The following is a 25,349-nucleotide window of genomic DNA, read 5'->3' on the forward strand; positions in this document are numbered from 1 at the left end:
CCAAATGTCAATAATATGCAAATATGTATTTTGAGTTGCTAACAAACCTGGCCCTCAAGAAAATCCAAGTGGAGACTTTCAACTTATTGGATCACTTCCCCTTGCTTCACTGTATGTTTGTCTAGGGCTAGGAATTTTCTCAGTGTGAACAAAGGATTTTTCCATTATCCCCTTGACAGTGCTTGTCTGCAGGCAGAATAAAGACTGGATGGTGTGAGACTGCTTGACACTGGGGGCTGTGGTTCCTACCTGCTTCCCTTTCTCAACCCCAGTCATTGGATTCTCACTGTTCACTGTGACATTTATTTTCTAAACATTTATGGAAAAAATAATTCAAGATTAATTCCTTCAAGTGAAATAGTGAGCAGGGGAACAAACCTTAAGGACACATTTTATGCTTAGAGTGACCTCTTTCTTTGCACACAAATTAGTCGATTCTTAAAGATCCACGAGCAGGTTTTGGTTTATCCATTCTTTGAATTATCCACCGTGATTTAAAAAAACTTTCCCACCACAAATCTGCTTTCCTTCTGATGTTCTTCTGTGCCGTGATACCTCTAGACTCTGGAAAGGGATCTCTTCTGGGTTCACTGAACAGGGTACCTTCCTCCCAGCAGGTCTAGAAAACTCTTCTCCACAGTTCTCCTCCTTCCCTTTGGCTTTTTATTATCCATGCCCCTGCTCCTCTGTATTAGTGCAAATAATTGAGTGGTGGCATCAGAATAGGTGGTTTAAGAAGAATAAAGTCTGGGGAATTCTGAACAGCCTGTGAGCCAGGAAAGGAACAAAGGGAAGCTCTCAGAAGGAGACCACTTGCTTTGGATTGAGTTTTTTATCTGGCTGTGCCTCTTAAACATGCTTCTCCTTCCTTTTAAAAGGCGAGTGCAGCTGCCATGAAGGCTACGCCCCCGATCCAGTTCACCGGCATCTGTGTGTGCGAAGCGACTGGGGCCAGAGTGAAGGGTGAGCTTTGCCTTGGGCTGGGTGAGGGTCGGGAGAGGAGACTCTACCAGGCATCTATGATCCATTAATCTATGGTATTTATTGCATGATTACACTGTGAAGAGAACTGTACTAAGTGCTTGAAAGAGGACAATATAACAGAGTTGGTGGACACATTCCCTGACCACAAGGAGCTTACAAACTAGTGGGGGAGACATTAAAATACATTGCAAATAGGGGGAGCAGCAGAATATACAGATATGTTCATTTAAAATCTTTGGGACTGAGGGTGTCATGAGTAATGAAATGCTAAAGGTGTAGAGACACATCCACATCGACATTGTAGAAGGGAGGGCCAACAGGGTGGAGGAAGGAGAAGTTAATCAGGGAAGGCCTCATAAGAAGATGTGAATTTAGTAGGGCTTTGGAGGTGGCAGAGCTGTGGTCTGAAACCAGACCAGCGGTTCTGATTTCACGTAACCCAGTGTCCTGTCTCTTCCATATCCTTTCCTCTCCTCCCCTCAGGCCTTGGCCCTACACAACACTCGAAAGGGGATATGATTTGGTGACCGGAGAGCAGGCACCAGAAAAAATCCTCAGGTGAGTTGAGAATTCTGGCCTCAGGGCTATAGAGGTGGGGCTGATGTAGGGATGGCCATCTCATCACGGGAACTGTGCTCAGCTCTTTGTTTAGTCCTGTCTAGAACAAGGATGTGGGGTCTGGAGACAGTGTTCAGAGAGCCACTGGAGTCCATACTGCTCACTGGAGCAGTAGTAAATTGGGAAACCCCTGCTGTTGCTCACAGGAGAAACTGACCAATAGCCAGCAGCTTCCTGGAACCAAAGGGTTCCCATCAACCAGCTTCCTGGTCACAGACACCTGTGAATGGGAAACCATGGAAACCAGGAATGACTCAGGGTACTCCTGCCCCTTCAACCCAATTTTCTGCCCTTGAAACTGTCAGTTGTAGGAGCAATCAGCTGGGTGAAGTGTTCAAAAAATGGCAACAGAAATTGGATCTCATTGCTCCTAAGTGACTTATCATCGTAACTTGATGATGCCTCTCTGCAGCATCCAGTCTGAGGGGACTGCTTTAGCCATGCCCACTTCCATCCTCCAGAGAGTGAGCCCTGTCTAAGGCTTGAGTGACGATTGGCAATTCAATCAGAACAGTCAGCGAGGACACAGACGACAGCAAGTTGGGTCACATGCAACCATGTCACTCAAAGAAGAACAGAGATGGGAGTGTTTGTGTTCTGAGGTCCAGCTTTATTTTGGCTTGCACTCTCTACCTTTCTCTCCCTCACCCAGTGTCAACCTTTAGTTTTATAGCCTTAAATCCAAGTGGTATACAGCAAGGTACATCCAAGGAGCATGCAGTTGAGAAGCTATGCACCCTTGGGATTCCCTGCGGCCCCTCCTCCTCTCACTTCCAAGAGTTGGCCATTGCATTTGGGCTATTGATCTGGACACTTGCCATTGTGCTTGTTACCTCCACTGCATGCCTTTAAGCAGACTCATCATTTCCCTCCCAGGTCCACATACAGCTTGGGTCAGGGCCTCTGGCTGCCGGTCAGCAAGAGCTTTGTGGTTCCCCCAGTGGAGCTTTCCATCAACCCTCTGGCCAGCTGCAAGACAGATGTGCTGGTGACTGAAGACCCAACTGATGTCAGGTAAGAAGAGTGGTCATTTCTCCCATCACCTCTGAAATTAAAGAGAAGGTTGCCAAATGGGGAATTCATCACCATCATCTTCATCATCTACAGTATTTGTACTGTATTGAACTGTGTGCTAAGGTACTAGGAGGGAGAGAGTTTAGAACAAGGTTCCTGCCTTTTGGGAGCATATGTTCAAATAGAAGAGAAAGATAAACATAAAATATGATTATGCAACTTAAGAATAAGAATATAAATTGGAGAAATGTATGCCCAGCTTATATAGTGCTAAAGAATCTGTAGTCAGTGTTAATCAGAGAAGTCTTAATTCAGAAGTGGGAATCTTGTGGGGCTTTTCAGGAGGGGAGGGCTGTGGACATTAAACTGGTGTGAGTGATGACTTAGGGGTCTGCAAGTCATTTGTGGAGGGCTGTGAGGAGCTGGGGCAGAGACCAAAAGCTAAGGTGGGCCCAGAAAAACATTCAACTGATATGAATTGGCCAGTTGATTGAAAGCCTTGAAATTGAGAGTCAAGAGAGTTTGGTTTGATGCAGGTTGTGATTGGGCAGCCATTTTCGGATATTGAGAGAGGGAGGCTGTGATTTAATGGCTATTACAAAAAGATGATGTGGTTGCTGAATGTTGAATGCATTGGAGAGGGCAAAGGGCAGAGGCAGGGCATTGACCAAGAGACTGATGGAGTAATTCAGCTGAAAATTGCTTAGGGCTTGTATTGAGGTTCTGCCTAGGAGAGTGGAGAGTAATAGCTGGATCTATGAAAGATTGAAAAGTTAAATTTATCAGAACTCTGGGGAGTAAGTTGGTTATGGCAGGTGAATATGAGAAGAGTCAGAGGTTATTTCAGTTCTTAATTTTGTTTTAGATCATTTCAATCTATTCTCTTAGCCATTGCTTTTTCTCTACATGGTAAATGCCAGGGTAACTGCTTCAGTAGTTCTGTAATCTTCCCCACCCACATTATTCATTTATTGGCAGGATTCCTGTTGATGCTATTCACCTTGCCAAATGCCTTAGGTGATTCTTTAGTGAGAAACCTTAACCACTGGTGGCATAGACTCAGCAGTCATATCTACTTCTTACTGTATCACCTCACATCTGCACCTTGCTGAAGTCACTTTAAGCATAAGTTTTTTTAAAATTTCAAATGTTTGCTTTCACCTTGCAGTGGGCTCTATATCTGCTTGCTTATTCCCTCACTGCTCCGAACGCCACAAACGGAACATAGCTGACACTCCCACTTCCACTCCCTTCTGCATCGCCTTGACTTGCTCTCTTTATTCATCCTCCCTCCCAGCCCCACAACACTGATGTACACGTGTAATTTATTTATTTATATTAATGTCTGTCCCTTCCTCTAGACTGAAAGCTCACTGTGGATGGGCGTTGTGTCTGTTATATTGTATTCTCCCAAGTGCTTAGTACAGTACTCTGCACACAGTAAGTGCTCAATAAATGCGATTGACTGACTGAGTGTGATTGAGACGGCACAAACCATTAGCACAGTAAATTCCTTTTCAGGGTTCTCAGTTTGGAATTACTTGTAACTGGACTGAGGCTTGCCAGTCACTTAGAAGAGGAGGTGCTATCATGTGGTAATTATGCCCCCATTTGCTTACCCTGTTATAGAGTAAATCCCTTTAAGGCAAATATCACACCTTTTCTTTTTGTGTATGTCCCTAAAAACCCTAGCACAGTGTTCTATGCACATTAACACTCAGTATAGAGTTTTGTCCCCAGTAGGGTCTCAGAATAGCATTCTGCACCAACTAAAAAGATCAGTACTGGGCTCTGCACAAAGTAGGTGCTGAATACAGTGCTTTGTGCACAGGAGGGTGTTCAATCATCAATCATTGATGGCTTTATTTAGCACTTGCTATGTGCAGAGGACTGTACTAAACTCTTGGGAGAACACAGTACAGTAGAGTTGGTAGACCCATACTCTGCCTACAAGGAGCTTATGGTCTAGAGCTCAGTAAATGCTGTTGATGGTGGTGATATCTCTTCCTGATACTCTTGATCCTGGGTTCAGTAAAGCACCCGTCACAGAGAGACATCTTCCAGGTTTGCCTGAACGAAGGGTTGCTTTATTCAGCTCTGAGCAAGAACTTAAATTAAGGAAAAGCGAAACCGGCTGAGATTCCTGAGGTTGCTAGCAAAAGGCTGGGAGCAATGACGACTCAGCGCCCTGCTTCCAAGTCCGCCTCTGACTCATAACGTGACCTTCAGCAAGTCGATTTTACCTCAGTTCACCTCTCAGATTGCCCGGCTATAGATGGGGTTGCTGCATTTGCTGCAGCAACTCATGAGTGGGATGGGGACAACAATCTGGTTGGTTCAGTGCAATAGTTAATAGCCAATCAGTGGCTTGGACTCTCACATGGGCAACGGAGGAAGGCAGCTCAGTTTCGAGGTGAGAGTTTAAAAATACCTGCAGTTAATACAGAAATGACAGAGGTGAAGTGAATACTGTGTCACTGTGGAGATACTCTATGGGAGTGCCAAATACTTGTTCATTATGCTGTTGTTACTCTTAATCATATAAACAGTAATCAATCAATCAATCAATCGTATTTATTGAGCGCTTACTGTGTGCAGAGCACTGTACTAAGCGCTTGGGAAGTACAAGTTGGCAACATATAGAGACAGTCCCTACCCAACAGTGGGCTCACAGTCTAAAAGGGGGAGACAGAGAACAAAACCAAACATACTAACAAAATAAAATAAATAGAATAGATATGTACAAGTAAAATAAATAAATAAATGAATAGAGTAATAAATATGTACAAACATATATACATATATACAGGTGCTGTGGGGAAGGGAAGGAGGTAAGATGGGGGGGATGGAGACCGGGACGAGGGGAAGAGGAAGGAAGGGGCTCAGTCTGGGAAGGCCTCCTGGAGGAGGTGAACTCTCAGTAGGGCCTTTAAGGGAGGAAGAGAGCTAGCTTGGAGGATGGGCAGAGGGAGGGCATTCCAGGCCCGGGGGATGACGTGGGGCGGGGGTCGATGGCGGGACAGGCGAGAACAAGATACAGTGAGGAGATTAGCTGCAGAGGAGCGGAGGGTGCGGGGTGGGCTGTAGAAGGAGAGAAGGGAGGTGAGGTAGGAGGGGGCGAGGGGATGGACAGCCTTGAAGCCGAGGGTGAGGAGTTTCTGCCTGATGTGCAGATTGATTGGTAGCCATTGGAGATTTTTGAGGAGGGGAGTAACATGCCCAGAGCGTTTCTGGACAAAGACAATCCGGGCAGCAGCATGAAGTATGGATTGAAGTGGGGAGAGACACGAGGATGGGAGATCAGAGAGAAGGCTGATGCAGTAGTCCAGACAGGATAGGATGAGAGCTTGAATAAGCAGGGTAGCGGTATGGATGGAGAGGAAAGGGCGGATCTTGGCAATGTTACGGAGCTGAGACCGGCAGATTTTGGTGACAGCTTGGATGTGAGGGGTGAATGAGAGAGCGGAGTCGAGGATGACACCAAGGTTGCGGGCTTGTGAGATGGGAAGGATGGTCGTGCCATCAACAGAGATGGGAAAGTCAGGGAGAGGGCAGGGTTTGGGAGGGAAGACAAGGAGTTCAGTCTTGGACATGTTGAGTTTTAGGTGGCTGGCAGACACCCAGATGGAGATGTCCTGAGGCAGGAGGAGATGCGAGCCTGGAGAGAGAGGGAGAGAGCAGGGGCAGAGATGTAGATCTGGGTGTCATCAGCGTAGAGATGATAGTTGAAGCCGTGGGAGCGAATGAGGTCACCAAGAGAGTGCGTGTAGATCAAGAACAGAAGGGGACCAAGCACTGAACCTTGGGGAACCCCCACAGTAAGGGGATGGGAGGGGGAGGAGGAGCCTGCAAAAGAGACTGAGAATGAATGACCGGAGAGATAAGAAGAGAACCAGGAGAGGACGGAGTCTGTGAAGCCAAGGTCAGATAGCGTGTTGAGGAGAAGGGGGTGGTCCACAGTGTCGAAGGCAGCTGAGAGGTCGAGGAGGATTAGGACGGTGTATGAGCCATTGGATTTGGCAAGCAGGATATCATTGGTGACCTTTGAGAGGGCAGTTTCCGTGGAATGTAGGGGACGGAAGCCAGACTGGAGGGGGTCGAGGAGAGAGTTGGTGCTGAGGAATTCGAGGCAGCGCGTGTAGACAACTCATTCAAGGAGTTTGGAAAGGAATGGTAGGAGGGATATGGGGCGATAACTAGAAGGTGAGGTGGGGTCAAGAGAGGGTTTTTTTAGGATGGGAGAGACATGGGCATGTTTGAAGGCAGAGGGGAAGGAACCAGTGGAGAGTGAACGGTTGAAGGTGGAAGTTAAGGAGGGGAGAAGCGATGGAGCGAGAGATTTCATGAGATGAGAGGGAATGGGGTCAGAAGCACAGGTGGCCGGAGTAGCACTTGAGAGGAGCGGGGAGAGCTCCTCTGAGGATACAGAGGTAGTCCTGACTACTTGCTGAGTGGTGTGCTACTGTATTGTCAGGCAAATCAGCTTACCCCAAGCATCTTTGTCCACCTTGTACCATCTGGAAATATGGATGAAAAGCAGAATCTCAGCAAATTGAAAACCAGAAAACTGCATTTGGGTTGAGCTATTTTGGATGTGCTAATAAACCTTGTTTGACATGGCATTGCTCAGACAAACATATCTCTGGGCAGTTTGAAGAATTAATAAGGTGCAGTCAGAAGATAAGTTACAAAATTAATAAATAAAATATAGATCATAATTATAGATAGCCAATAACACCACCAGGGAGTCAAACAAAAGAGATTAGAAGAAAGTGGCTGAGCAGAAAATTAAGGAGATACAGAGAAAGAGAGAGGAGGTAGAAGGGAGAGAGGAGAAAAGAGGTTTCTAATAGGATTTGGAAGATGGGTTATCAGGCCTTCCTTTCTCTAAAGGATTCTGAAACTTCCCTCGACAATTCCTTGAATGTAAGAGTTTGTGTGTTTTGAGTCTCCTATTATACTGTAAGCTCCTTGAGGACAGTTAATGTGTCTGTTGCTTCTGTTGCCCTTTCCCAAACACTTAATTCAGTCACCATTAGTAGATGCCCTCTTCTAACTCTGACTAGAGGGAATGTCTTGCAGCAGTAGTAGTATTGTGTATGTAGTGTGGCTCAATGGAAAGAGCACAGGCTTTGGAGTCAGAGGTCATGGGTTCAAATCCCAGCTCCACCAATTGTCAGCTGTGTGACTTTGGGCAAGTCACTTAACTTCTCTGTGCCTCAGTTACCTCATCTGTAAAATGGGGATTAGACTGTGAGCCCCACCCAGGACAAACTGATCACCTTGTAACCTCCCCAGTGCTTAGAACAGTGCTTTGCACATAGTAAGTGCTTAGTAAATGCCATTATTATTATTACTATGTATTGAGCAGCCTCTTGATGCAACACACTGTACTAGGCTCTTGACTAGGTCCTGGACAAGAGCCAGGGAAAGATTGAACTGAATACAGGGTAGGGAGAAATCCGCTATAAACTCTAATCTTGAGCCTATAAGAATTCTGGGAACTGACTCAACAGTACCATCTCACCTTTCTTCTAAGTTAAAAGGATATTGTTTCCCTCATGAAAATGGGAGGGGCAATTATTGCCACAAGTTGTTAGCACTCTAGTTTAAACTTGCCAAGGTGCATCAAAGCCTTCCTAACTAATTCTCTAAGTGTCTTAAATGGTGAAAGTTCGGAATTCGCTACTCTGCATTCATTTTATCCTCTTGATTCAGCATTTTACTAACTTTTACTGTCTTAGGTTGTGGGCTGATTCAAAAGAGGCTCTACACTTTTGACCATTACTCTTAACCTGTTAGTGATTCCTTTCCCACCTATTTTTCCCAAGTACCCTGAAATGTGTCAGTTCTATTATCATCATTATCATTATCATTATTTACTACAGTGCTGAACAGGTTTCAGGTTAGTCTTATATCCTATAGAAACTGTAAGCCTGGGTCAGTCGATCAATCAGTTGTATTTATTGAATGTTTACTGGGTACCGAGCACTGTGCACTTGGGAGAGCAAAGAGTTGGTAGATGCAATCCTAGCCCATAACTTAATTCTTACTCCTTGACTAAGTCATCAGGTTTCCTTTTCCATCTCAACAAATGCAGATCTCACTCCAGAACTCTGGATCTTAGGGGAGAATGAGTTTCCTAACACTGCCAATTAATATAGTGATCTTGGATAGCCCCCAAATGAAATGCATCACAGAAAGGGCAGCATTTTCCTGCAACTGTTCTGACACTCAGATCATTCATTCATTCATTCAATCGTATTTATTAAGCGCTTAGTACAGAGCACTGTACTAAGCCCCAGGCACACATTATGCACATATATGAGCATGCACACACACACACACACAGTCTCACTCGCTCACACAGACTCAGTTTAGTTAGCAGTTATTAAAAAAGGGAATCGTATTCAAATGAGTTTTCTCCTAGCTCGAATCGATCTCTTCAAACAGTGATTTGAGGTGGATTCCTGCTGGTCTTGTCCATTGGGAGGAGGTGAAATTCATATCATTAGTGTACTGTGAGAGGAAAAAAAAGCACAAAAAGCTTGAGGAATGAAGATTTACTTTGGGCTAAATGAAGCCTACACCTAAACTGCAAGTTATAAATATTGGAGTGACCAAGGTAGAATAAAGGGAACTGGTTCACTGAGCATCTCGCTTACATGCAGGAAACTTTAAATTATTAAAACTTTAATAAACGTAATAATAAATATTTGATGTTGAATTATAGAAGTCTTCACAGATACAGTGAAACTGAAAAATGACCTGTAGTATCTGAATTAGAAGTTAAACACTTTTCAAATGGGGCTTCGGAGGTTGAAACAGGGTTGTAACGCTCTGTGTTAAAAAAAAAAGTCACTTGGAAACTGAAATTGGGGTGGCTGAAGAAGCGTTTGTGTTCATGGAACATCAGGTGCCCCAGTCCTGGGATACAGCCAGGGTGGTGTTGTCTGGAGGAAGATCAGTAGGGTCACCAAAGAGGAACCTCTTGAGGCAGAGGTTCATGGGTGTGGTGATTCTTGGACCCCATTCAGCTTCCTAGAAGAGAAACAACGTGGCTCAGTGGAAAGAGCCCAGGTTTGGGAGTCAGAGGTCATGGGTTTGAATCCTGACTCCGCCAATTGTCAGCTGTGTGACTTTGGGCAAATCAGTTAACTTCTCTGTGCCTCAGTTACCTCATATGTAAAATGGGGATTAAGATTGTGAGCCCCACATGGGACAACCTGATCACCTTAAATCCCATCCAGCGCTTAGTACAGTGTTTTGCACATAGTAAGCACTTACCAAATGCCATCATTATTATGATTACCTGTGGCTAGAAATTTCCAACTGGTGGACTGAATGATTGCTGAGGATCTCAGGGCCCTTATCTCAGGATGGAGGTGTCCAGCATTCTGGGCTGGGATGCTCTCCACATTAGTAGAGTCATGACTCTGTTGCTTGAGTTTCCTGGAAACTTTGCTGGATCATAGTAGGGGCAGTGATAGCATGTCATAGTGCAGACACTGCCTGGTTCCGGAATGGTATTTTAATTCCCACTGGAAAGAACTCAAATACATCACCACCAGCCTTTTCAGGCCTGCTGTTAGATCCCAGGGACTCCATTATGTGTAAATCAACAATAAACCTCACTGTGGGCAGGAAACGTGTCTACTACTCCGTTATATTGTACTATCCCAAGTGTTTAGTACACTGCTCTGAAGACAGTAAGTACTCAAAATATTGGATTGATTGATAAAGCATCTGATTCATAGGATGGGGAACAACCTTGAGTGGGCTGCTAATCCATCCTTCTGCATGTGAACCCTTAAATAATCCTGGATGAAAATTGAGAAAGATGTTGATTCTACGACCACACTCTGAGATACCTTTTATCCAGTAAAAGGTATTGGATCACTATTGTCCAGTGACCCAATAATGATGATAATAATAATAGTGATAATTGTGATAGACTTTGAGCTAGTCTTGTCCAAAGGCACACAGCAGACTAGTGGCAGAGGCAAAACTATAATAGTAACAATAATGATTAATATCATTAGTTTATTTAGTAAATGTTGGCTTATCTGCCAAGGAGAGTGCTAAGCACTGGTGTAATTGAATCAGATCAGAAACAGTTCCTGTCCCACATGAGGCTCACAATATTAAGGGGAAGGAGAACTGGTATTTTAGCCCCATTTCACAGATTAAATTAAGTAACTTCCTCCAAGGTCACACATCAGACATCTGGCATTACTGGGATTAGAAAAGACTCCCATTCCTGTTTCTAGACTGTAAATTTCTTGTGGACAGGGAACATGTCTAACAAATCTGTTATAATGTACTCTTCCAAGTGCTTAGTATAGTCCTGTGCTCACAGGAAGTGCTCAGTAAGTACAGTTGTTTGTTTTCTTAGCCATAATGCCCCATGATCCTGGGGGATAGTGCTCAATTTCAAGGAAAGTTGATGTGAGGCTTATAATAATAATAATAATAATAGTGATGGCATTTGTTAAGCACTTAGTACGTGCAAAACACTGTTCTAAGTGCTGGGGGGATACAAGGTGATCAGGTTGTCCCACGTGGGGCTCCCAGTCATCATCCCCATTTTACAGATGAGGCAACTGAGGCTCCGAGAAGCTAAGTCCTAAGACTTGCCCAAGGTCACACAGCAGACATGTGGCAGAGGCGGGATTGGAACCCATGACCTCTGACTCCAAAGCCCGGGCTCTTTCCACTGAGCCACGCTGCTTCTCTGTGATTAAAGTCTCTCAAGGGTTATGCTGCTGTGCCCAGAGAGAGAGAGGTGTGGTTTCCTTCTCTTCCCAAAAGAAATCTTAAAATTCTCTTCCCAAAAGAAATCTTGTAGGCTGGAAGATCCTGACTCAGGTGATGTTACTGACCTGTAATACAACTGGTGGTTCCCAACAGACAACGCGTTGTGGATACCTTCTTTTGATGTGCTTAATAGCAAAATATGCCAGGTGCTTTCAGACCTTTTATTAAACTGGACCGTTAGCCTCTTGGCTCACTCTGCTCTAAGAGTTTAATGGAAGAAAATTACTGAGAGCCTGTTTTTGGAAAGCTGAGATGAACTCTTCAGAACGCAAAGGGCAAAAGATTTGACGATGGCCTTGTTTTTATGAAGTTGCCTGGGAGTGTCTAAAGGATAAAAGGATTTCTCGTTTCATGGGTTTCCTGCTCCAGGGCAGATTCTAGCTTCCCGCGGGTCCAGTGTTTACTGAATGTGTCACAGAGGGAATATTATTCTTCTAATATGACAAGGCTGACTCACTGGAATCATGTGAACTTTCTGCTTGTATCAAACCTTCCCAGTTAAAGCGGTCTTCGTGCTCTTCGGGTCTTGGAGGAGAGCATGGGAAATTAAGGGACAACGTTTTTCTTGCATTGCAATGGGCTAAGGGGAACATGGTACCATAGAAATGAGACTGCAGGAGTCATTATAGACTAGTGGAAAGGGCATAAGCCTGGGAGCCAGAAGATCTTAGTTCTAAGTCCAGTGCTATTCTGAGGCTCAGTTTCCTCATCTGTAAAGTAGGGGTTAAGGTACCTATTCTCCATGCTTTGAAGAGCGTGAGCCCCATATTTCTGATCCAATTATCTTGCACCTACTCCAGAGCTTAGCACAGTGCTTGGCATATAAACAACCACTTAATAATGTTATTAATGATTATTGTTATTACTTTAGTTTTAGCACTGCTATTCTCTGCTGTATGACTTTGGGAAAATCTCTTAACTGCTCTGTGTCCCTGTTTCCTCAAATATGAAGTAGGGATAATAATACCTGTCTCTTCCTACTCCTATGAATGTCATGAGGAAAAAAAAAAATGAAATGAGTACTATGAAGAGAGCTGTGGAAAGATCAAAGCATTCTACACACTTGAGGTGCTTTTACCTCACATTGAAATGGCTTAACATTCATTTCAATTGGGATGAATGAGGTCGCTGAAGTAGCAGGTAGAGGAACAGTTGCTCCTGGGAGTTCCAAGTCTGGGGAGGTAGGTGTCGTGTACATGATTATGGGTCAAAAGTGGACAATCGGGATATGGGCTTTGTGTTGGAAGGAGGAGGCTTGGCCACACTTTTTCTACTAAGGTTATGAAGCTAGTCAAGATATGCAGGGGGATTTGGCACTGGTATGCAAAAAGTGGACATTCCATTCTTGGGTCTCCTGAAGACACCATAAACTAAATATGTCTATGAACTCAACTTGTAAACATTTTCCTCTACCTCACTCGCATCATAACTAGCATCACCATCCTCCTTTTCTCTGAAGCTGGCAAGCTCGGAATTATCTTTGACTCCTCCCTGTATGTAATGGCCTAGTAAATAGTGCATGGGCCTAAGAGTCAGAAGGACCTGGGTTCTAATCCCAGCTCCACTACCTGTTTGCTGTGTGACCTTGGGCAAGTCACTTCACTTTTCTTTGCCATAGTTAGCTCATCTGGAAAATGGGGATTAAGACTGTGATCCCCAAATGGGACATGGACTACATCCAATGCATCTAACTTGCATTTACCCCAGCACTTAGAATAGAGCTTGGCACATAATAATAATAATGAGGTATTTGTTAAGTGATTACTATGTGCCGGGCACTGTTCTAAGCGCTGGGGTAGCTACAAAGTTCCCAGGTTGTCCCACTTGGGGCTCATAGTCTTAATCCCCATTTTACAGATGAGGTAACTGAGGCACAGAGAAGTTAAGTAACTTGCCCAGTCATGCCGCTCTAAGTGCTTAAAAAATACCATTTTAAAAAAAGGGCTGTCAGGCTGGTGGATATCCTATTAAGATCTTTCTGACAAGAAATATGTGTAAGGGCCATCAGCCGAGCTCCTGTAGTATATCCTAGACCACAGAGAGGATAAATCCAGGCAGAATTACTAGAGCAATGACATCATTTAACTGATCTTTGCTTTCTTTCTTTAGAATTAAGGCATTCAGTCAGCTCTCTCTCTCTAATATTACTTCACTTATCTACTACGTCCCAACCTGCACACTTTGCTCCTCTAATGCCAACTTAGTCTTTGTACCCTGTCTCACCACCAACCTGTTGCCTATGCTGTACCCTGGGCCTGTTCCAACTTCATACCTGACAACCCGCCACTCCCCCCACCCCTGCTGCCCTTCAAATCCCTCCTAAAATCACATTTCCTCCAAGAAGCTGTCCCAGATATATTTCCCTTGTCCACCCTCCCCTTTGCATAGAATAAACATTTGGTTGTGTACCCCTTAAACACATCGATATTCACCCCATTCCCACAGCACTTAAGTGCATATCCTTATACTCTACTATTTCCACTATCTGCAATTTATTTTAATGTTCATCATCATTTGTAGACTGTAAACTCCTCTTTTTAGTGGTACTTGTTATGTACTTGCTATGTACCAAGCACTGTACCACGTGCTGGGGTAGATACAAGCTAATCTGGTTGGACACAGTCCATGTCCCATATGGGACTCACAATCTTAATCCCCATTTTTCTGATGGGGAAACTGAGGCTCAGAGAAGTTAAGATACTTGCCCAATGTCATACAACAGAGATGTGGTGGATTCGGGTGTAGAACCCACGTCCTGTGATCTCCAGGCCCATGCTCTTTCCATTAGGCCAGTCTACTTCTCCTTGTGGACAGGGATTGTGTCTACCAATTCTGCTGTGTTGTACTTTTTCAAGCACTTAGTGCAATGCTCTGCATACATTAAGCACTTAGTAAGTACCATTGATAAACAGATTGCTAGATGCCAGTATTGTTCTCCCTACGTCAGGTCCCAACCTGAAATGAGAAGACTGCTTCATGTACTCTTAACCGGTGACTGATTTGAAGAATAAAACAAAAGTTTATAATCCCACCTGGGCACGGATCAATCACCACACCTAGCTGCAGCAGCAGCTGACATGACTTATGGCTGCAGCGTTATGGCAGTGGAGAGAAACACACACATGCAAAAGGTCTGCTTGTGTCTGACAGGCCTTTGAGGTGGCCCTGATGGAGAGGTAAATGTTCCAGAGGAAGAATGAATTTCTCTTGAACTCACTGTCAATTCATCTTCATTCTGCATACAAGTGATCCTCTTAGCTCTCCAGGTCCTCTTGCAAAGCATAATCAACAGGTTTGTTTTGTCTTCCTTCCATCTTTCATATTTTATTTCTTCTTTAAACTTCTCTTTGACTGACTTATGCTGGAGGCTCCAGTTTAATTTTCCTCAAAAATCAGATCTGTCTGATTTCCTGGCATCAGGTGAGGTCTTGGGATGTTGGAGGTTAGATGGTGGGGAGGCCTCATATACTATTTTCCTTGTCCTCTCTCTGGACTCTTGACCTATCTCCATCCTCAATCACACACCCCTCCCTTCCTACTCCCTCTCCAATTTGAGAATCCCATGGTGGTTGAAAGAGTTCTCACAGCTGCAGTTAAGCATCAAACCCATTCCCAAGACCCTCAGGATCCATTTTCCCAGAAAAAAAAACTTGCTTGAGAGTTGATGGAAGAGGGAGGGTGAGAAGAAAAGCTTTACTTTTCCACTAAAATCAGTCTGTTGTCTCTCAGGCTTCTTTTCAGATTTTTTTGGAGGCCAGGCTGAGGGGAAGATTGATTTTATCCCAACCTGATGCCACTATCTGAATATTTTTGAGCTAGCATAAAGCCTGTCCCAGGACCAGGAAGTACAGATTCCAGCTATTCCCCTACTACTACTCTGCTCCTTGAGGGCAGGGTTCATGCCTCATCTTTATAATTATAAAAACTGAGGTTACTATGTGCCACACACTGTGCTAAGCACTGGGGTAGCCACGAAATGATCTGATTAGACACAGTGCCTCTCCCACATGGGTCTCACATTCTAAGGTGGGAGATCTTGTATTTAATCCCCATTTTACAGATGAGGAAACTGAGGGACAGATAACGTAAGGGACTTACCTAAGGTTATCAGTAGACAAGTGGCAGATACGGCTATGGGACCCAGGTCTCCTGACTTTCAGGCGTCTTTTCCAGTATGCCACCCTGCTTCAGTCTCTATTAGATAATTTCACAGCCAAAATTTAATAGGTTAATACAGAGAGGAGGTGATAAGTGTATGAAATTTGTTACAAAAAATTGAATGAGCTGAAAGCATCAGTAATTCGAGTGATTTAGGTAAAATTCTGGGTAAGTGGTTCTTAATGAGTTTTTAGAGAGAGATAGGGCTATAGAGGGGATAAAACTGGGGTTGATAGGAAGGCCATCTTGAAACTTCATAAACAAATCTTTTTGTTTATGTCTCTACATAGTTGTTAAGGGAAATCGTGCACTCCGGGGCACTGAGTAAACCCATGGCAACAGATCTTGATCCTGATCTCATGGAAATTCCTCCCCTTACTCTCAAGTGGACAGCAGTCCCATGGGTCCCATTTTTTTAAAATTAATTCTTAGCCGTATTTGTGCCCACCAATCAATTAATCAGTCACTGGTCTTTATTCTTACACTCTGCCATTTCCCCCATTTGAAATTTATTTTAATTTCATTGCTTACTGTGTGCAAAGTACTGTACTAGATGTTTGGGAGAGTCCAATACAATGGAGGTATGATCGGCTGCCCACAAGAAGCTTACCACCTAGAAGGGGAGTTGGAAATTAAAATAAATTTCAAATGGGGGAAAGGGCAGAGTATAAGAATAGGTACAAAGGTGTTGTGGGGCTGGGAGTGGGATGCTTGAGGGATACAGACCCAAGTTCATAGGTGACACAAAAGAGAGGACATGAGGGGAAATCAGTTACCTCCTCTGTAAAATGAAGATTAAGACTGTGAGCAGGGACTGCGTTCAACCTTCTTAACTGTGTCTGCCCCAGCACTTGCACAGTGCCTGGCACATAGTAAGTGTTTAACAAATACCATTTACAAAGGGAAAATGAGGGCCTAATAGAGGTGAGGAGCATGGTAGTCCAATCCTAGAGTCTTTGGTCATGCCGTCATTACACTTTGCAGCACAGGAAGCCTTTCCTGACTAATCGCTCATCTCCCCACCTTACTTTACCCCCTTACTGGATCCTTTGCACTTGAGTTCTCACTCACTAAGCACCTAGTTACTCACCCCACTCCCTCCTCCCACAGCACTCATGGGCATGTCTTTAAAACTGCATTGTTTCCCCTATCTTTAATTTATTTTACTATCTGTGTCCTCAGCTAGATTGTAAGCTTCTTGAGAGCAGGAGTCATGTCTACTAACTTTATCATACTCTCTCGAGTGCTTACCACAGTGCTCTGCACTAAGCAAGTGCTCAATCAATCCTGTTGATTAATTAATTCATTGATTGGGTTGAACTGTAGGCTGAGCTTCTTGGTGGTCTTCTTGAGCCTGATGAGTGATGTGAAGAGAGTCAATTGTCACTACCGCTCCTGGTTTCTCATCAGCAAGTAATACCCAAAAGCACTATTCATCTTGGCAACACCTGACGTTTACACAACCTCCAGGAAGCTAAATTGGTTAGGCAGTGTCCTGGGGCCGGAATCCTGGCTGGTGAGCCCTGATGATGGATGGGGAAGTGAGCAGGACTGTAATATCCTGAGCTGCTTTATGAGAATGGGCCTTTAGCTGGGGAGAGAAGATACCCACGAGTCTGATGATCCTGAAGCACCTGTTTGGAAGGGAGCCTTTGGGCTGAGTTGTGGACCCTCTGCAGTGATTCACCAGACCCCTTTGCTCCTGAAGCAGCCCCCTCGCCCCAGCAGAGGTGAGAAAAGGAGTTAGCATCTAGCAGATCCTTCATCTGTGACTTTAATCAATGGCAGCCTTGAGCCAGAGAGAGCCACCTTCAAAGGCTATTGCTCTGTCAATACCAGCAAAAGCCGCTGCCAATAAAAGCGGTTCCGGGCATCTGACAGCAGGTGCAGATGATGAATGGGTGGCTTAACGTGATGGAGCAAATTGATCATTGCATCACCAACCACAACTTATTCATTTCTGCAAAGAGAACCATTCGTTACCTTGCATGTCACACAGGCAGTGTCATCGCCAGAGATAAAGCTCCCACTGCCTTTCATCACTCTGACGGCTGCTTCTTCCTGGAGACGAGGTAAATCAGGGTGGAGCTGGGGCCCAGACAGAAAGCTTATAGCTCAAGGATGCTCTGAGGTCCTATTTGGAGTCTCCTGACTTCCCAGTTATCTGCTTATTTGCAACTAAGAAGGGGAGAAGCCAAAGCGATAGACTTTGCGAACTCAGCCATTGAGACATTCTCCAATGCCTGAGAGACTGCTACACCCACACAGTTGGGGGCAAGGGAGAATGTTGGGTTCTCTCTTTTGAAGTAGGGTCAGTTTTTAGGAGTTCCAGATCCTAAAGAATAATAATCACGATACTTGTTAAGCATTTACCATGTTGAAGGTACTATACTACATATTGGAGTAGGTTCAAGACAATAGGCCCCAAATGGACCTATACTCTCATACTAAGAGGGAACCATAAGAAATAAGTAAGAGGGAGAACAGGTATTGAATCCCCGTTTTGAATGAGAAAACTGAGGCACACAGAAGTGAGGTGACTTGCCCAAGGTCACACAGCAGATAAGTGGTGGATCTGCAATTAGAACCTTCTGACTCCCAGTCCTGTCCTTTTCCATTATTCTTTCCTGTACTCTTTCCATGGGTTCAAATCCCGGCTCCGCCAATTGTCAGCTGTGTGACTTTGGGCAAGTCACTTCACTTCTCTGTGCCTCAGTTACCTCATCTGTAAAATGGGGATTAAGACTGTGAGTCCCCCGTGGGACAACCTGATCACCTTGTAACCTCCCCAGCGCTTAGAACAGTTCTTTGCACATAGTAAGCGCTTAATAAATACCATTATTATTATTATTGTTATTATTATTATTAGGCCATGCTGCTGCTTAATAGATAAGTGATGTTTCACTTGCCTTTATTCTCCATTGGCTGCTCAGAGAAAGGATTCAGTATTCACCATGTTGGGAGCCAGGCTTCAGAGAGAGAGATTTCTTCCTGAGAAAAGAGCCCTCAGCTCCAGGAGAAGAGGAAAGTGATGGTTTGGATATCTTAGCCATGAAATCAATCAGTCAATCAATCAGTCAGTCAATGCTCTGTAAACTCATTGTGGGCAGAGAATATGTCTACCAACTGTTGTATATTATACTCTTCCAAGCACTTAGTGCAGTGCTCTGCACACAGTAAGTGCTCAGTAAATACGATTCACTGATTACAGTGTGCACGGCACTGTACTAAATACTTGGGAGAGTTCAATACAATGGACTAGGTAGATATGACCCCTGCTCAAGAAGAGTTTACAGGTCAGAGGAGGAAACAGTACATAAGTGCTGTAGTGCTGGGAGTGCTGGAGAATATCAATGTGTTTAAGGGGTACCGGAGCCCGAGCGAGAGGCTGAGACGGTCGGAGCCCCCGCATCCGCTGCCATCCGCCGCGCAGACCCCGCCGAAATGGACGATCGGGAGGATCTGGTGTACCAGGCGAAGCTGGCAGAGCAGGCCGAGTGATATGACATTCCCAGGATAGCTTTTCGATTTTTATCCTTTGAATCTTGTTGAATCAAGATGGATGGATTGTTGGATGACACCAAGCCCGCAACCTTGGTGTCATCCTCGACTCCGCTCTCTCATTCACCCCTCACATCCAAGCCGTCACCAAAACCTGCTGGTCTCAGCTCCGCAACATTGCCAAGATCCGCCCTTTCCTCTCCATCCAAACTGCTACCCTGCTCATTCAAGCTCTCATCCTATCCCGTCTGGACTACTGCACCAGCCTTCTCTCTGATCTCCCATCCTCGTGTCTCTCTCCACTTCAATCCATACTTCATGCTGCTGCCCGGATTATCTTTGTCCAGAAACGCTCTGGGCATATTACTCCCCTCCTCAAAAATCTCCAGTGGCTACCAATCAATCTTCGCATCAGGCAGAAACTCCTCACCCTGGGCTTCAAGGCTCCCCATCCCCTCGCCCCCTCCTACCTCACCTCCCTTCTCTCCTTCTACTGCCCAGCCCGCAATCTCCGCTCCTCCACCGCTAATCTCCTCACTGTACCTCGTTCTCGCCTGTCCCGCCGTCGACCCCCGGCCCACGTCATCCCCCGGGCCTGGAATGCCCTCCCTCTCCCCCTCCACCAAGCTAGCTCTCTTCCTCCCTTCAAGGCCCTGCTGAGAGCTCACCTCCTCCAGGAGGCCTTCCCAGACTGAGCCCCTTCCCTCCCCTCCCCCTCGTCCCCCTCTCCATCCCCCCATCTTACCTCCTTCCCTTCCCCACAGCACCTGTATATATGTATATATGGTTGTACATATTTATTACTCTATGTATTTATTTATTTATTTATTTATTTTACTTGTACATTTCTATCCTATTTATTTTATTTTGTTGGTATGTTTGGTTCTGTTCTCTGTCTCCCCCTTTTAGACTGTGAGCCCACTGTTGGGTAGGGACTGTCTCTATGTGTTGCCAATTTGTACTTCCCAAGTGCTTAGTACAGTGCTCTGCACATAGTAAGTGCTCAATAAATACGATTGATTGATTGATTGATTGGGTACAGACCCAAATGCATGGGTGACACAGAAGGGCGACACACTTCCCTTATACTAAGGGAAGACCTTAGTCATGAAAGGGCTCTTGGAGATTCGACTTTAGTAGAGCTTTCAATTTGGGGAGAGTGTAGGTCTGCCTGATATGAAAGGGGAAAGAGTTACAGCCCAGAGGATAGTTGTGGTCACGGGGTCGGTGGCAGGACATATGAGATTGAGGTTCAGAGAATCATTGATGTTAGAGGAGCAAAGTGAGTAGGTTGAGTTTTAGTAGAGCTAAAGAGTAAGGTAGGAGGGGGAGGTTTGATTAAGTGCCTTAAATAGTACCACTACAACTACTAATTATATTTATAATTGTGGTATAGCACTGTACTGATCACTGGGGTTGATATACTCGAAGCAGAACTGGATACAATCCCCATCCCACATGAGGCTCACAGACTAAGAAGGATGGAGAGCAGGTACTTTATTCTCGTTTTATAGATGAAATTACTGAGGCACAGAGATGTTAAGTGACATGCCCAAGAACACACAAAAAGCAGATGGTGGAGCTGGGATTAGAATCCAGGTCCGCTGACTCCCTACCCCGTGCACTATCCATTAGACCACCCTATTCATCTACAATTGGTAAGGAGTTTCTGCTTGATGTGGAGATGGATGGACAGCCATTGGACATTTTTGTAGAGTGGGAAACATGAACTGAGCAGATTTTTACAATAACGATCCAGGCAGCAGAGTGAAGTAGGGACTGGAATTGGTAGAGATGGGAGACAGAGAAGTCAGTTAGGAGGCTTTTAACCTTCCCAGCTTTCTTAATTTTCCCAGCTTATCAAATAGGGACAGCAGGATTTGGAAACCTCTCGGAATCATTCTGGTTAGGAATTAAACTAAGATCCCATTATCCTCAATGGCCCAGCCTCCTTCCTGCCACCCTAATTCCCATCTTTTCCCATGTCCTTCCCTTCTCTGTGGATGGGAGGGATATCCTGTCCCTCTACCTCAATTATTAGGTCATGATCCAGTTTTTCAATTAGCTAGGTCCATGACGCGTCTTAACTTCCCCATTGGCCAAATGAACCCTAATCCTGCTTCTTAAAAGATTTTGCTGAAATCTGTCATTAACTCTTTTAGTCTACTCACCAAGGCCACTTGCCAAGCCTCTGGACACAGCAACAAAACTGAAGTCTCATAGCTGGATGCTGCTGCTGGTGATGATGATGATGATAGTGAAAAATAAAAATGATTATTGTCCTTCATATAGCACTCTCTTGTTTTCTAAGAAATTGAACAAGTACTCTTTTGTTATTCCTCTATTATTGTTTACCAACATAGCAGTTATTCATTCTGTTGGTCAGTTAGTAACCTCTGGATGCATTCGCAAGTGCATAAACTATGCCAAACCTTAATATTGTGACCCATAGTCCAGAACACCCTGAAACTCATTGAATACAAGTGTGCACATGTGCTTGCTCACAAAGACACGCACACACACACACACACACACACACACACACACACACACACACACACACACACACATCACTGCCTTCCCTAATATCAAAAAGTGGAATCTTCAGACTATGAGGGACATTCTGAGGTTATCTGTTATATCTTTCAAATGCTTAGAACACTGCATTGCACTCAATAGTCAATACCATTACTACTATTATTAATAATAATTTATTATTATTACTACCTAGTCTCACTCTCCCCACCCAATAAGATGGAGAGGGAGGTATTTATAGGGAGATAAATAAATACGTTCTTTATTTTGGGAAGATAGAGGGTGAGGAGACATGAAGTATGTAATTATCAATCAATCAGTGGTTTTTACTGAGCACTTACTATGTGCAGAATATCAAACAAAGTATTTGGAAGAGAACAATAAAACAAAGTTGGTAGACATGTTTTCTGCTCACTGGGGGCTTACAGTCTGGAGGGAAAGACAGACATTAGTATCTGTGAATTTATTTTGGATACGTACATAAGTGTTGTGGGGGCAGATGGTGGAGTGAATATCAAGTTCTTAAATGGTACAGATAGGTTGAATGGGAGAAATGAGCTGAGGATAATGCCCAACTTAGAGGTGTGTTAAATAGGGAGGATAGTGGTGTTGTCTACAGTGGTGGGAAAGTCTTGGGGAGAACAAGGTTTAAGTAGGAAGATGAAGAGTTTTGTTTTAGATATATAGCAAGACTTAACATGTCCATGTTGTTCATCAACTCTGAGGATGAGGGGTACCCCCTGAATTCTGAATGTAGTAAATTCAAATAAACAAGGAAACCACAAGTGCCAACTTTTCATTTTCAGTTTGAGGGGCAAGAGGGGTCAGGAGCTCTATGAAGGACAGACACTGGGAGGGAACAGGAATCAAAGAACTTAGGTCTTTGTCTCCCTGATTGGAAACTCTTAGATCTTATCAGAGACCACAGATGAACAAGGTTGTCAGCTGTCAGGACAATTAATCAAACAATCATTCTCACCATCCCCATGGAGTAGGCACCTATGGAGAAAATGAGTCTTTACTCAGCACATGGTAAGCACATGGACTTTGTCCCTGCAGTGTATTGGTGCTGGCCAAAAATAGGTTCTTGAGAGGTTTGGTAAATCCATGGACAAGCAATCTATAATGGGTTACTAGAAAGAAATAAATGCAATTGACTGAAAAGGGTATAGATAGTGTGTATTAAGTGCTACAATTCTAATCAGTAGAATCAGTAACAAAGACATCCATCCATCCATTCTGTTGTCCCAGCCAAAGACAAAATATTGGATTGGACTGGCCATTATTCTGATCCAGTAATTGCAAAGATGGTGGTCTAATGTTCCTATGTTCTTAAACTACTTCAGAATCATGAAAGAACTGAGTGGTAGAGTCAGATCCAAAATAGTTCAGATCAACCTGGCTAGGCCTGAAGTGAAACCAATATAAGGTCAGTGGGATTCAAACAGGATCAAATCCAGTCCAGGGCAAGATTTAGGTTTAACTTCCTGATTCGATGGAGTGATAGAGGTAGATGCTGCTGTGCTTTTGAGGGGATTTTTCATGGTATTTAAGCACATACAGGGTTTAACACCGTACTAAACGCTGGGGTGGTTACAAGCTAATCAAATTGGCCACAGTCCTTGTCCCACTTGCAGATCATAGTCTTAATCTCCATTTTACAGATGAGGTAACTGAGGCACAGAGAAGGGAAGCGACTTGCCCAAGGTCACACAGCATATAAGTGGAGGAGCTGGGATTAGAACGCATATCCTTCTGAATCCTAGGCTCAAGGTTTATCCACTAGGCCATGCTGCTTCCGCTTTTGTGCTGTGGGTTCACACCGGGACCAGTTACAGGTATTTGGCTGCCCTGAAGCAAGAAAAGATATTGCTCTCCCTCCCTAGGGTGCCTGCTCTGTTGCTTATGACTCTGGGTGTTACACCAGGCATACAGTGTAATAGAACGACGTCGTATGGAACAGTCTTTTGGAAGTTTGCCCAGACCTGTATCAAGAATATAAAAATAATAGATAGTGATAAATTCAAATCAGCTAACATTTTTGACCTTACAGTTAACAGGTCTCAAAATTTTCATGCTTCATAAGGTCTAAATAGAAAATCCTTTCCGAGTTGTGAGGCCTCCCTGCTAACCAGCGCTCTGCCTCTTTTTCTGATAGTGCCACCAGGTAGAGCTGCCTCCCTTTCTCATTATATAATAACTAGTATTTGTTAAGCGTTTACTACTTGCCAAGCACTGTACTTAGCCTTGGGTGGACAAGCAAATTGGGTTGGACAAGTCCTTGTTCCACATGAGGCTCACAGTCTCAATCCCCATTTTCCAGATGAGGTAACTGAGGCACAGAGAAGTGAAGTGACTTGCCCCAGGTCACACAACTGACAAGTGGCAGAGCCAGGATTAGAACCCACATCCTTCTGTGTCACTGGCTTGTGCTCTATCCACTACACCATGCTGCTTCTCTGATATGAAGCTGGCCCTCGTTCACAATGGTCCCGCTGGTCTCATTGCCTATTGCCAGTGGACGAACACTTCACACATGAGTGCCTATTAAGTAACGCTGAAGCAAAATCAGCATCAACACCAGTTACTTCTTGATCCTGCATAGAGTGCCCGGAACAGTACAAGACATTATTTGGGTGGGTAAGAGCCCAAGAGGTACTGAGAAAGCAATCCCACTGACTTTCCACAGTTCCTCATTGCCAGAATTGTGTGGGTACTAGTGAGAAGACACAGAGAATTCTAAATCCAGGATGTTCCCATTGAAATGGCAGTGAGGTGGAGGAAGTGTTATGTACAAAGAAAAAAGGGAATTCTTGATGAGGCCCTATTCGGCACTATGACGTAGTTCCAATCCTGTGAGAAAGGCTACCAAAATTACATGGTAAATATAATGACGGCGATGATGAGTAAGTCCATACCTTAAAACGATAAAACTATCCTCAGCTCATTGTCTAACAGCTCTGAGTTTCTCAACCCAAGATGAAAGAACTAGGTTTAACCAAGATTAAAGGGGATTGTGAGATGGGAGGCCACCTTCAATCCTCAGGAGTGACCGATTTTGAGCAAAATATTAATCCATGACTCTTTGACAAAACTCCTTGCTAATATGGTCTGATTTGGTCTTCACCCTATCCCATGACCTCTGTACTCTAGTCCCAATCCTTTTATCTCAGACTAGCTCACCTTCCTTTATACTCTGACAATCAATCAGTGGTATTTATTGAGCTTGTACTACATGCAAACCACTGTAGTAAGCGCTTGCCCTACTAGCTGTGGAGGCACTTGCCCTCAACTTTGCCCTCTTCACCAAACTCAACTCCCTTGCCTGCCTAGCCTTTTGTACCTCTCATGCTTCCAGCCCCAGCCCTTGATCACTGCCAGAGTTGCTCCCCTTACCCCTATTTTCCTGCTGCTGAAAAGCAGTTGGCAGAAATCCAGGCACCAGGACAATTTCTGCCACTACAAATTCATTCTGTTGTGCTGTGACTCATCTGTTTTCTGCTCAACGATTCTATTTTTCCTCCCTCATTGATTCAATCTCCAGAGAAGCGGTGTGGCTTAGTGGAAAAGGCACAGGCTTGGAAGTCAGAGGTTGTGGGTTCTAATCCCCCTCTGCCACTTGTCAGCTCTATGACTTTGGGCAAGTCATTTAACTTTTCTGTGCCTCAGTTACCTCATCTGTAAAATGGGGATTAAGACTGTGAGTCCCACGTGGGACAACC

At 44.4% G+C, this 25,349-nt stretch overlaps 1 protein-coding gene across 4 annotated transcripts in view; it reads left to right on the forward strand.

The window, feature by feature from the left end:
- Positions 1 to 25,349, forward strand: part of ASTN2 (astrotactin 2) — an 854,016-nt gene that overhangs the window by 369,063 nt on the left and 459,604 nt on the right. For all 4 annotated transcript variants that reach the window (XM_038744812.1, XM_038744813.1, XM_038744815.1 and 1 more), the window contains 3 exons: positions 879 to 963; positions 1,468 to 1,542; positions 2,479 to 2,616. In XM_038744812.1, the coding sequence (XP_038600740.1) occupies positions 879 to 963; positions 1,468 to 1,542; positions 2,479 to 2,616 (298 nt within the window). The remainder of the gene's footprint in view (positions 1 to 878; positions 964 to 1,467; positions 1,543 to 2,478; positions 2,617 to 25,349) is intronic.

This window comes from Tachyglossus aculeatus, chromosome 4, assembly GCF_015852505.1.
Source record: "Tachyglossus aculeatus isolate mTacAcu1 chromosome 4, mTacAcu1.pri, whole genome shotgun sequence".
In the NCBI taxonomy this organism is placed as follows: domain Eukaryota; kingdom Metazoa; phylum Chordata; class Mammalia; order Monotremata; family Tachyglossidae; genus Tachyglossus; species Tachyglossus aculeatus.